At 40.0% G+C, this 11,858-nt stretch overlaps 2 protein-coding genes across 2 annotated transcripts; one reads left to right on the top strand and one right to left on the bottom strand.

Annotated features, from left to right (window-relative positions):
- Nucleotides 1–401: 401 nt before the first annotated feature.
- On the bottom strand, nucleotides 402–5,823 carry LOC308292204 (ras-related GTP-binding protein C-like). Its single transcript, XM_080734497.1, has 7 exons — nucleotides 5,338–5,823; nucleotides 4,948–5,151; nucleotides 4,148–4,347; nucleotides 2,402–2,516; nucleotides 2,013–2,155; nucleotides 1,768–1,910; nucleotides 402–1,650 (listed from the first exon to the last, which is right to left on the bottom strand). The coding sequence occupies exons 1-7, from the start codon at nucleotides 5,524–5,526 to the stop codon at nucleotides 1,493–1,495; spliced, it is 1,152 nt and encodes a 383-aa protein (XP_080590623.1). The 5' UTR covers nucleotides 5,527–5,823; the 3' UTR covers nucleotides 402–1,492.
- An 87-nt stretch (nucleotides 5,824–5,910) lies between these two features.
- Nucleotides 5,911–11,271, top strand: ppt1 (palmitoyl-protein thioesterase 1 (ceroid-lipofuscinosis, neuronal 1, infantile)). Its single transcript, XM_080735046.1, has 10 exons — nucleotides 5,911–5,974; nucleotides 6,647–6,766; nucleotides 7,570–7,679; nucleotides 7,997–8,124; nucleotides 8,633–8,703; nucleotides 9,011–9,113; nucleotides 9,368–9,458; nucleotides 9,761–9,859; nucleotides 10,070–10,141; nucleotides 10,779–11,271. Exons 1-10 carry the CDS (start codon nucleotides 5,962–5,964, stop codon nucleotides 10,899–10,901), a joined length of 930 nt encoding a protein of 309 aa, XP_080591172.1. The 5' UTR covers nucleotides 5,911–5,961; the 3' UTR covers nucleotides 10,902–11,271.
- Nucleotides 11,272–11,858: the final 587 nt, after the last annotated feature.

Here is an 11,858-nt window from a genome sequence, read left to right as displayed (position 1 = left end):
ATAATGCCCTATAATGTCAAACTGTAAAGACTAATTTATGCTTCGTAAAAATTGTGGCAAGATCTTGCCATAGATTAGAATACTTGCATTTTGCATCATATGATATAAGTACATGCTGAAATACTAAAATATCTCAAAACACAGATTGAACACAAAAAATAACTCAGGATTGTGTTGATCGTGTCCCAAACAACAATAACATAAGATTGGGTCGTCCCAGAGGTGAAATGGCCCTTTAAGTATCACCTTGAAGCCTCTAGTATTTAACATGAGGATATATGATGCCATCTGCTGTTCCATCACTGCAATAGCTTGGGAAGGATACAAATAGTGTGAAAGTTAATACAATGAAAAAATAACTTTAATGTTCACGATTTCAGACAAAATAGTGGGAGCCATTCCCATTTCCCTTGTCATCTAAAAGTTTGTTCTCCTTAGGATTAGGATCAAATCAACACAATATGAAATATTATATTACTCTATTAAAGTCTATGTACATTTGAAAAAAGAAATCAAGGTCACACTCAACTTGCACTGGAAAGTAAATCAACAAATGCTACAAACAAAATCTCACTATGGCATATTTGGCTGCAAATTCAACAAGCTATGGGGGGAGAAAAAGGAAAATAACTGTCAGCAGGTGCAGTGGATTGGCCAAATGAAAGTTATAATCAGTTATCCCAGACTCCATTAAGACCTACATTCCTTTGTCTCCGTGGTTGGAGCACTGTAAATCAACCAAGACTCTAATGGTCTCACTGGCACAGTTAAGGTCTATGAGGATCCTGAGCAGAACACTGGACAGTAGTAGTGGCATGACTAATTATCAACACTAAACATAGCTGGTTTATAGTAAGGTACAAATATTGCGCACACTGGGATCTTTTTTTTAAACGTTCAGGATAAAACCCATTTACAGCACTCGATATTTCAAAGTAAAATGATCAAATATATAAAACAGGTTTGTTCTGTTACATGTACTTGTAAAACATTTTGGACCCATTGGAGTTGTGCTCAGTTTTCAGCGAATACTGGTAAACACGAAGCATAGCTGACTGCCACAAATTAACATGAATAGCTCTGTGCAGAAAAGTACACAGTAACAGTGTTGATCTCTCCATTCTTGTGTACACAGGTAAAAGGTAAGGATTTGGACACTGTCCGTAAAATAACACTGAGGATTTTACTGTGTACTTAAATCTACTAAGTATTTATTTCCCTCTCCAATCAAAGAGCCTGTGCAGGGAGAGACCAAAAACGGCCATTGTCTGCTTTTATCCAGCAGCTTCCTGGTTATTTGCAGCAAATACATTTCATCCGTCATTAGTCAACAACAGATTACTGTATATTGATATGTGCAGCTCAGCTTCTCAGTCTGATTTTCTGCATGTAGAAAAATTAGCATCTGTTGCACATGAGACAGCTGTCCATTTTTACATGTTTTCCATGCCTTTACTCGATGTTCCAATAGTTTATGGTTCATCACCTTCATTCAAAGAGCACTTCCATTTACCGCAGCATAGTTTGGACTCATCAGACTGTTGCTGGGTGAGCCAGCTGGATTATTGCCCATCCTTTGTGTCGACGAGCCAACTTCAAACACCTCATGGATGGCTTTGCGGAAACAGTGGAAATTGTAGTCTATCAAACCTGGGAACAAGACAAATATATGGTAATAAGAGAAGTTAATTCCAGGGGAGACGGGAACCGGCACCACGTATTGTAACTGAACCACTGTCAAATAATTTAAAGTTTGGGACTTCATACCTTTCCTCTCAAAGCTCTCCTCTCTGAGGATACAGACAAGAGCAAGGAACCTGGTGACTTCCTTCAAGTAAAGGACGGTGGTGTTGTTGAGTTTGATGATGGCCAGTGACTCCTTGTCGTAGGCACTGCCATCTTCACTAAGGCTGCCGTCAAAGAGAAAGGATGAGAAGCGTGAACTTTCTGCACAGACGTCCAAAAGACAGAAATTCCAAACACAGAGTTCAGTTTATAGTGTTCGTTCTTACCCATAAATGCAGGAGACGTCAATGACGACATCTATCATGTCACAGCAGAGCTCATAGGATTGCATGTCTACCGGAGAGCTGTCTGTGGCAATGTAGATCTTACTAACTACATCAAACAGGAAAGCCTTCTCAATCCCAGAATTCTGCCAAAACATTAAAAAATAAAACATATATTATATATATATATATATATGTATACACACACACACACACACACACACACACACACACACACACACACACACACACACACACACACACACACACACACACACACACACACACACACACACACACTGTATATACATTAACAATAAAGACATATGGCTGTGTTTATATCAATTAAAATATGAATTGCATCATTTGAATGACAAAAAAGGGAAACATACGGATATAAAAATGTCCAAAAGGTTCTCCAAAGTTGGCAACTGAGGAATGAGCTTCTGCACTACTTTACTGAAGGCCTCGAATATGGAGTGGTCGTAGATACTAGTCAAGTAAAAGCTATGAGAAAGGGACAGAGAGGAGTCAACATATTAGAAAAGATGCTGAAAGTTTTATGGAAAATAATAAGTTCATCCGCAATCTAGATCCCCAGTTTTCAACAGAATATCAGGTTTCTTTATTTACGGAGCACTTCACATTACATTCCAACTTTATTTCCATAATAATAGGGTCCTCCTGACTAATGCTCGCTACATGATCATGGTAGTGATGGTACCATTTCCGTCTACTGTCTCTGTGCGTCAGAGGCAGACTGTGGATAGCTCGAACATTTATGATGACATCATCTGCAAGGATTTGAAGCAAGATCAAACTTGTTTGATTCAACAACTGTATTGTTTGATTCTTGCCCACTATTTTAACATCGTAGCTAGCTTTCCATGAAAAGAAAGCCTGTTGGTTACTATTTTAGTGTGCTAATGTTCCAAGAAGAGAAAGATGTAATTTTCCATAGCTTGATATCCCTGTTGGCTACATTCTCAAGGTATACACAGCAGCATGACTATAAGATTTCTTATTTTTTTGTCTAACTCTAGTCTAGTTATCCTAATTGCGACCGTAGGTCGCAAGTTTAGTATGTGAACGGTCACAGCTTGTCTGTATGTATGTATGTATCTCTGTCTATAACGCCTGATACTGTGGTTCTATGGGTTTGTCGCTGACATCACGCTCTGGCTTCAATGTGATGTCACACTAACAGAATCCCTTTTATGCCCATATATGGAGTTCCCTGATGTCATCAATATTAAGCCCATATCTAACAGGACTTCATATGGGAATGCCCTTATATGGAGGCCACCTCGGCCACGTACCACACTAATGGCTGGTTCTACAGACAGGGATCTCCATGTATGTGCATAAAAGGGTATTATGTCAGATGTCATAGGACATCACAGGACTTTCACATAATGAATAACTGAGTAAGCATGTTTGGGCTCTCACAGCATCTCCATATACGTCGGGTACCAGGGGTCTCCATATATGGGTAACTGGTCCGATACAACATCACTGGCCAGATGGCCCAAGAATTGGCGCGACGCATGTCGCCTTGAGGCGTCTTACTAGTCCTTATTTACTTATTTTTGTTTTATTTGCTCATATTTTTGACGTTGATACAATTTAATATCTGAAATGCTTCTTTCCTGGCAAGAATTGCCCCTTTATACTGTAGGGCTCGTTTGTGTATTGTATGACATCACGCCACATCATCGGCTGAGGACTGTGTGATGTCATCATATCTCCATATATGGAGACATAAGTTGCTCATGCCCAAATATGGGCTGGTGAGGTCAGACTTAGTGTGATGCGTAGGTTATCTCCATATATGGAGATTCAACTTCAATGAGTAACCATGGCAAACTGTCAACTGCCCGTATGTCTTGATAATTGGTAAAACAAACTTTTGGCCTATTTGTGGAGATAAGCGACCAACGGTCGCTTATCTCCCGATTAGGGAGTCTTACTGGTATAATATTGTGACAGAAACATTGTTTTTTTCCCCCTTTGGTATACAGACAGAGACAAGGGGTAAGAGGGTTATACTTATAATCACATGCTTTTGTACTTATTATTCCATTATAAAAAATATTAAACGATAAAAGGAAAAAAAGGGTTCTTTCAACAAATCTCACCTGAGGTGAAGCTTCTCTAGACTGGCATCAGCCAGGTCATCGTTGGCCCTCTGATGAATGTCTCGTTGGGTCTCAATCTTATGGTCGTCTGACAGCCCGTCCACTTTGTGGATGAACACCTCAAAGTTGATCTCTGGGTTGACCTTGTAGGCCCTGGAGACCGTGAGATGTAATCTCACAAGAGCCTCAACATAATCATCCTAGTGAAAAAGAGTGGACAAAAATAATATTTAGCAATGATCCAAGGGTCTTTATGAAGCAATTCATCCCATACATTCCACAGGTCATGTAGCCCAAGGGTCTTCAACAGGGGGTCCTCAAGAGTTACTACAGGCAGGGGGTCCTCTAAATCTTTGTGTGATACAAACTTTGTTCTCCTTTTTTTATATTAACCACTTGAGAACTTTCAGATCTACAAGCTCACAACGTCTTGAGGCGTTGTGAGCTTGTAGATCGGCTATTTTCGGCAAAGTGGTTTGGTGTAGAGTGGAAAAAGAGCAGACTAAGTACAGAGTGAAATATCAAGCTTATAAAGTATTGATGGTTTAAGTGGTTAAATATCTGAAAACACACATTGACATGAATCCAAAATACACTGATGATTGTGCTGTCAAACAATGAAACTATGAATAGTATGAAAAGGTTGTGGGGGTCCCTCCCTGCTTCATCTCTCTCTCAACTAAGGGGTCCTTGGCCTGAACACGTTGAAGACCCCTGATGTAGCCTATTGTGTCACTCACTACAAGCCACTGACTGATAACCATTAAGTCAAAGGGGGCATATATACAGTGTCATCCTACCTGGGCATCAATAACGAATATCAACGCCCCTGTACCCCGAAAGATCATCTCATAGTCGAACGTGGGGTCAAAGAAGTCCACCTGTCCTGGGAAGTCCCAAATCTGGAAGTTGACAAAAGAGCTGCTGGAGATATCGTCCTTGTAGATTTTGTTAGTGCTCTCCAAGAACAGTGTTTCGTTGGGTGACATCTTGTGGAATACAACCTGGGCAGGGGGAAATAAACAATTATCCTCGTGCATAGCCACAATTTAGATTTTATTATTTGCACAGAATGCCCACCCATTCACAGAAGAGAGGTGCATGGTGGAACTGGGAGCTCTGCCATCTCCAGCAGGGTGGAGTGTGTTTGTACTAGGCTGCCTGGGTAGCAGATAGAGAACATAGATTACCTTCTGAATGGACGATTTGCCACTCCGTCTGAGTCCCATTAATAGTATTCGTGGTTTGGAGTCAGCTGAGGTTGAGCTCTCTTCGATGTCTGGCTCTTCTTCCTCCACACCATAGCCAAAATCCTTGGGAAACGAGCCAACCACACCAAAACTCCCCGTCAACGCTGGTTCCTCGTACTGAATCGACATGATTCGACGTTCGTTGCTATCCTCCGACTGAACTGAAGGTGTTCAACAGAAAAGCCACCCAATGTGAGCTGTTTAGCTGCTAAATCCGATGTGGAATTTTGTTATCGACTTTCATGGCTAAAACAATCTACCATGGCATGATAACAGGGAGTGTGATCTGGGCGTGGCGGTTGGTTTAGTCCAAGACTGTTCTATAAAGTAGCCACATCTCATATGATAAAACAGTCGCCCACACAAGTAAATATGAATAAGAGCGAGCAATAATAAAGTGTAGATAGCTTAGCTAAGCAGCTGATGAGCTGATCACAAGTCAGAGCCTTCCGCCCTCGTGACTGAGGATGACGACTCCACCCCCTGCATTGTGATTGGTTAGCAGAACTAAAACATTATCATGTGACAACCACCAACGCAGAATAACAAGCAGGACTGAACTGAATGGAGTTGGACGGTAAGTGATGTTTTGGTATTCGGATGATTTTAAGGATATTAAGCCCCCCCTCCCCATTAAAATTATATATTATAAAATATATTTAAAGGCCGGGTTGTGATCTAATCTTACACATGTATATATTATTACAGTAGAGATCTGACCAATGAAGGGTGTATCGTAGCTTCTTGAAGCTAACTTCCTGATCAGGGTCTTTATGGCGTATCAATACCATATACTCTATGATCAATACTAGAGGTTAGATTTCACTTTTTTTTTTGGCATAGGTACAATTTGTCTTATTGTTGAAAACTCAGATCTCTAGCTTAGCCTGGGATCTGTATTATAGATGTATTTTATCGGGTCTGGTTTTTGCTTTCGTATTTATTTCGAAAGCAAAAGTCAGACTGGATAAAATACATAGATCTATGTAGCCCTGAAACATGAATGTCATATCGTCAGAGACATGTCTAAGATCTATGATGATAGGCTTGATCCAAGCCTACCAAGGCTAGATCTATTTCAGAATGTACTGTGAAGTGTCAATGTATGAGTGAGCGATGCCAAATAGAGACATGCACCTTCACAGACATTAGCTTTTCTTCCATCTCATGATGACATACAACATCACCAGACAGACTTCTCCTTTTCTCTCTCACAAACAAACGTTAATGCAATTGGCTTTGGTTTTAGGCTCCAAGATGACAACAGTACTGCAGTTTCTCCTCCTGTCTTGTCCACTGCTGGTTGCTGGGGGGCCCATTCATAAATCCAGCAATGGCTCATTACCACTGGTCCTGTGGCATGGGATGGGTAAGGAATTGGGGTCATAATCAAATAAAGAAAATGATTGATCGTGAACAGATTTGTATTAGTCTGATTGACTGTTTGACAGAAGCTTTAAGCAAACTGGGCATGTTGTTCAGCAGGTTATGCAAGTAGGTACTTGGTACAGTTGCAGAAAACTTGTTAATCTGTTTTCCTGGCACCAACAGAGTTCAAAGCTGCAGAAGTGCCACTAAGGGAACATAATTCCCACATGGTCTACAATTGAATTATGTTGGCACATTTTTGCAGAACAAGTCCCATCAATATTTAGCTTTGCTTGTGAAAAATTAAACCTTGATTCTCTTGAGCTGAAATGCTATCTTGTCAAATTAAACCATGCTGTATGTATTATTATCAATGGAACCCAAAGTTCTGCTTGTGTGGTGAGGCAGACTGAAGGGGAACAAAGTACTGAGGCACTCTGTCTTAAGGTAAATATATTTTCTATAGATTTATTGAGCAAGGCAACAGCTGACTGACATGTTTCGAGACCCTGTTGAAGACCCAAATGTCGAAACGCGTCGGTCAGCTGTTGCTTTGCTCAATAAATCTATAGAAAATAATATTCACCTTCAGACAGAGTGCAGGGTGCAGATCTTGGTGGTAGTAGCAAATATTCAAAGAGAACTTTGAAGGCCGAAGAGGCTTCAAAGTGTAAATATTTTCCCTTCAGTCTGCCTCACTGCAAGCAGAACTTTGGGTTCCTTTGCTTATAACTGTATGTATACCTACCCGAACTTCCTCCTCCTCCTCTTTTAAAATGCATATACGTATGTTTTGATAATTAGGTGACAGTTGTTGCAACCCTCTCAGTATGGGGTTCATTAAGAAGATGGTAGAAGAGGAGGTTCCTGGGATTTACGTGTTGTCGTTAATGATTGGTAACAATATTTTCCAGGTACACTACACACACAGCTCTCGCCTGCTTTAAATTGATTTAATGTGAAAATGGCTTTGTTAAATAGAAACAACAAAATCCACCCTCACTTTGAAATTCTCAGGTGCTTATGATAAAGGATATTACAATTTTTTTAACTACAATTATATGATTATGACTTCATTATAAAGATAGCGAGATAATAAAAAAAAAAAACAATGTGAAGTGTTTATTAACTCTTCACACATAATTATAAAATATGTTATTTTCAGATATGGTACTTCAATTCCTCCAGACTGCTCCTTTTGAACCTTTCCAAACAAATTCCTCTTTTCCAGGACACAGAGAATGGCTTCTTTTCAGATGTGAATGAGCAGGTGTCCATGGTATGCACGCAGCTGGCCAAGGACCCCAAGCTAAGCGGCGGCTACAATGCTATGGGTTTCTCACAGGGGGGACAATTTCTGTAAGTGATTCTTGGTGTGGACATGGCATGTATTTATTACGTAAGAGGGTGTGATACTAGTTGGACTGATAGTGTAGAATCAAGACAAGTGGATTTGAGTATTTAGAGAAAGACGTTAAGTAGAGATGCCCCGCTCACGTTTTTTTTGCTCGCGATCCCGATCCCGATCAAATATTTTTGCTCCCGATTTGATCCCGATCCTTCCCGATCCGATTTTTTCTCTTGGTGCAGCATTGTATCAAAACAAATTAAAAATAAAGCTCATCAGCTTATATATTGTTTAAATATATAAAGAGGTGTTTCCCGATATTTTTCTCCCGATTCCGATCTTTTGAAATCGGCCCCGATCTCCCCCGATCTCCCGATCCCGATCTGGTTATCCCTAACGTTAAGATTATTTCTTCCTACAGAATAGTGCAGTCTAGTGTCTACTTTCATTTGGTTTATAGCATTTGTCTCAGGAGTGAAATAATGAGGAAGCTTGCTATGATCCTTCCTCTCTTTCCAGGAGGGCTCTGGCCCAGCGCTGCCCCTCTCCACCAATGAAAAACCTGATCTCAGTTGGTGGCCAGCACCAAGGTAACATCACTGTGACATCCATTATGGGATCAGTTCCCTTGGGGGAAAAAACGGTCAGATATTTTAACTCTAGAAACATAAATGAACGATTCCAGAATTATTTGGCAATCAGTCTTGAACAAATTACAGCCATGCTACACATAAAGTACAACAGCCCTCCCTCTCATGTCAACTGTCCGCAAGCACACATGCAGTGTGTAAATGATTAACCATAACAGTAGCCTAAATTACATAATATGAAAATCTAAAAATATTTTAACATTGTAGGTGCCAAGTAAAACTTTCCTTTTCTTTATCCATTCAAAAGGAGTGTATGGTCTCCCAAAGTGTCCAGGAGAGAGCTCCCATATCTGTGACTGGATTCGTAAAGCCCTGAATGCTGAAGCATACACTGACATGATGCAAAAACAGTGAGTTTTCCTATGTCTTCTTATTTGTGTCCATCTCACTCTCCCTCCCTGTTTCTCTTTTGGTCCGACTTAGCATTGCATTATTGTTTGTTTGTCAGACAGATTACGCAAACCGCTAAATGATGGAAATTAGCATTTGCACTTAGTGATATTGACTTATGTCACTTGACCTCAATCATTATAATTCTCAATCATTATAATTGGTGCCCTATTAGATATTTTACTGACCTGTGTCATTGTTATGTTATTACCAGCCAGGTGCAGGCACAGTACTGGCACGACCCGCTCAAGGATGACCTGTACAAGAAGCATAGTCGTTTCCTGGCCGACATTAACCAGGAGCGGGTCAGTATGGGCTCATTGTGTACTCTGACACATGCAAAGTTTGCATCAAATATTAAAATCGTTGTAAAGATTAGGGTGAAGAAAGTCATATGCAAACAATTTCTATCTTTAGGCAAAATACTGCCATATTCTGCTCTCAAGCATAGATTAGGACTTGGATGTAATCTATGCAGCAGTGTTATATAGGGATCTCAGCCCATAACCATAGGTTCATTGTAAATGTGGTTTACATATTATGTATGTTATTCGACTCATCTAATTCCTTTCAAATATTTTTCATATATACATTTTTGTATTTCTAGTTTGTGAATGAGACTTACAAGAAGAACCTCCAGTTGTTGGACAAGTTTGTTATGGTGAAGTTTCTGCAGGACAGTGTTGTTGATCCAGTAGATTCTGAGGTGGGGACCTTACACTACACTGAATACATTCTCATAGTTTTACTGTTCACTGGCACACATGACTAAATTTGGTATAGAAAGTGGCAAAAGAATTTCCTCATCTGAAATACCATTGAGCACAAACAAGAAGTTTGTATGTCTCTTTATGACATATGTAACAAAGCTGACCAGACCAACCGCCTCATATAGTTGACTTCCTGTTTCCTCTAGTGGTTTGGCTTCCTGAAAACAGGCCAGGCCAAAGAGACTGAAACCCTTCAAGAAAGCATTCTCTACAAAGAGGTAAACCTCAACCTGCTATTACATATCGTCATATAATTTAGTTGATGGTGAATGTATTGAGATTCAATGCAGTCATACGGTTGGCCAAAAAACGTTTCATTTTATGTAACAACTTAAGACTTCACAACATAATGATGGTTTTGTATGTTTGCATTTGAGTGGCAGGTTATTTAGGAAAGCTGTCAAGTTTCTGAGCGGTTACAGGATTGGTCCCGATGGCAGTAGACAAGAAAACGCTCCAAGAAATTACTTTGTAAATTGGTTGAGCTAAAATGCATTGAACATTCTGTGAAAATAGCAGATTTACAAGCTGACAACAAGTGACAACACATCACGATGGATTTGTATTTGGTATAGCAGCAAAAAAGTAAAAGGCCAAGCGGTGTTGTTGAATTCATCTTTTTGGGGGTGACGTCACTCACAAAGGTGCTTAGTTAACACCTACACTATAGGAACTTAAAGGGTCGTTTTTAACCCATGCATGTGCGTCCGCGTACCTTGTTCAAAAAGACTTGGGCGGCGTGGTACTGCATCACATGACCAATCCAACACCGGGGCGGACCCCAATGAACAAATAGCCTGCCCTTTATAATGGTTAAAGGTGAAACAACTGAACTTACCCATTGTCTTTATCCAGGATCGTCTGGGGCTGGCAGCGATGGACAAGGCAGGAAAGCTGGTATTTCTTGCCTCACCGGGAGACCACCTGCAGTTCTCTAAAGAGTGGTTCAGTGCCAATCTACTGCCTTATCTGCTCTAGAAACATTTTACTGGCTGAGCGTACCTGTACATAACCTGGCATTCATTAATTATAACTTGATTCTGTAATGATCAGTCAAGAGAAGCATTATAGAACTCAAGCGCCAATTGATGAATCTCTGGGAATTAACCTTTCACTCGTTTAATATATAATTGGGGTAACCATGGTCAAACTTCTCCCTGCTGCACTGATCACTTGTGGCATGTTCAACCTTTGCTGCTGATGCGTTTTTATTTTGTTTATTGATTTTAGCTATTTTGACTTATTCTTTTACGGTGTACATATTCTGATGTTAAAGGTTCTCACGTTTTCTCTTGAAACTGATTCTGGTATACATTTTGGAGGATAATGTATTTTTGCAATAAAGAAAATTACATGCTAACAAAATGTTCATGTCAAGGCAATTATTATACTAAACATTGAAAACAAAACTATTGTATCTACTTAATCAAGGGCAGACACATTCCCCCCCAGGAAAAATAACCCAGCACAAATTCATGATTTTATTGCAACATTTTTAATGAAGTCTCCTCCAGCACTAATGAGCAGAATTTTGATTCTAGACCCAAATTAAGATGTAAAAGATGAAGGAGAAAAGAACGATGGTACAAAAAGAAAATCCAGCTAATAGCTTGATGGCTACAAGAGCATAAGACAACCAATGAGAAACAAGTGAAGATGGGGTTTGGTGTGAAAGTGAAGAGGTGATGATGATAGAACTTATGTGCAAGACTTCATTACTAACCCTAATCTGTACAGTTCATAACAGCAGATATTTCCAATCAAGGGTGTGGGGGGCATAACTGCCAATGATTCATTCATATACATTGTCACCGTTCTCTCTGCCGCTTTCTTTTTACTTCCAGTTTGTATCAAAACAAAAGGAGCCATTCACTTGAGGTCACATGCTGTCTCTTGATTTCTTTGCCCTGGCTTTATCTTTCCGTGCCTCCATCC

This window comes from Nannobrachium achirus (genome assembly GCF_963921795.1).
Source record: "Nannobrachium achirus genome assembly, chromosome: 10".
In the NCBI taxonomy this organism is placed as follows: Eukaryota; Metazoa; Chordata; class Actinopteri; order Myctophiformes; family Myctophidae; genus Nannobrachium; species Nannobrachium achirus.
Note: the sequence above shows the minus strand (reverse complement) of the source record. Positions and strands in the feature narration are given on the sequence as shown.

Coding starts and splice junctions, on each gene's coding strand:
- LOC308292204 (XM_080734497.1), bottom strand. CDS start 5,526: ATGTCGATTCAGTACGAGGAACCAGCGTTGACGGGGAGTTTTGGTGTG. Junction 4,348..4,947: donor TATTCGTTATTGATGCCCAG/GTAGGATGACAC, acceptor CTTTTTCACTAG/GATGATTATGTTGAGGCTCT. Junction 1,651..1,767: donor GGAGAGCTTTGAGAGGAAAG/GTATGAAGTCCC, acceptor TCTTGTTCCCAG/GTTTGATAGACTACAATTTC.
- ppt1 (XM_080735046.1), top strand. Junction 7,680..7,996: donor TTGGTAACAATATTTTCCAG/GTACACTACACA, acceptor CCTCTTTTCCAG/GACACAGAGAATGGCTTCTT. Junction 8,704..9,010: donor AGTTGGTGGCCAGCACCAAG/GTAACATCACTG, acceptor TCCATTCAAAAG/GAGTGTATGGTCTCCCAAAG.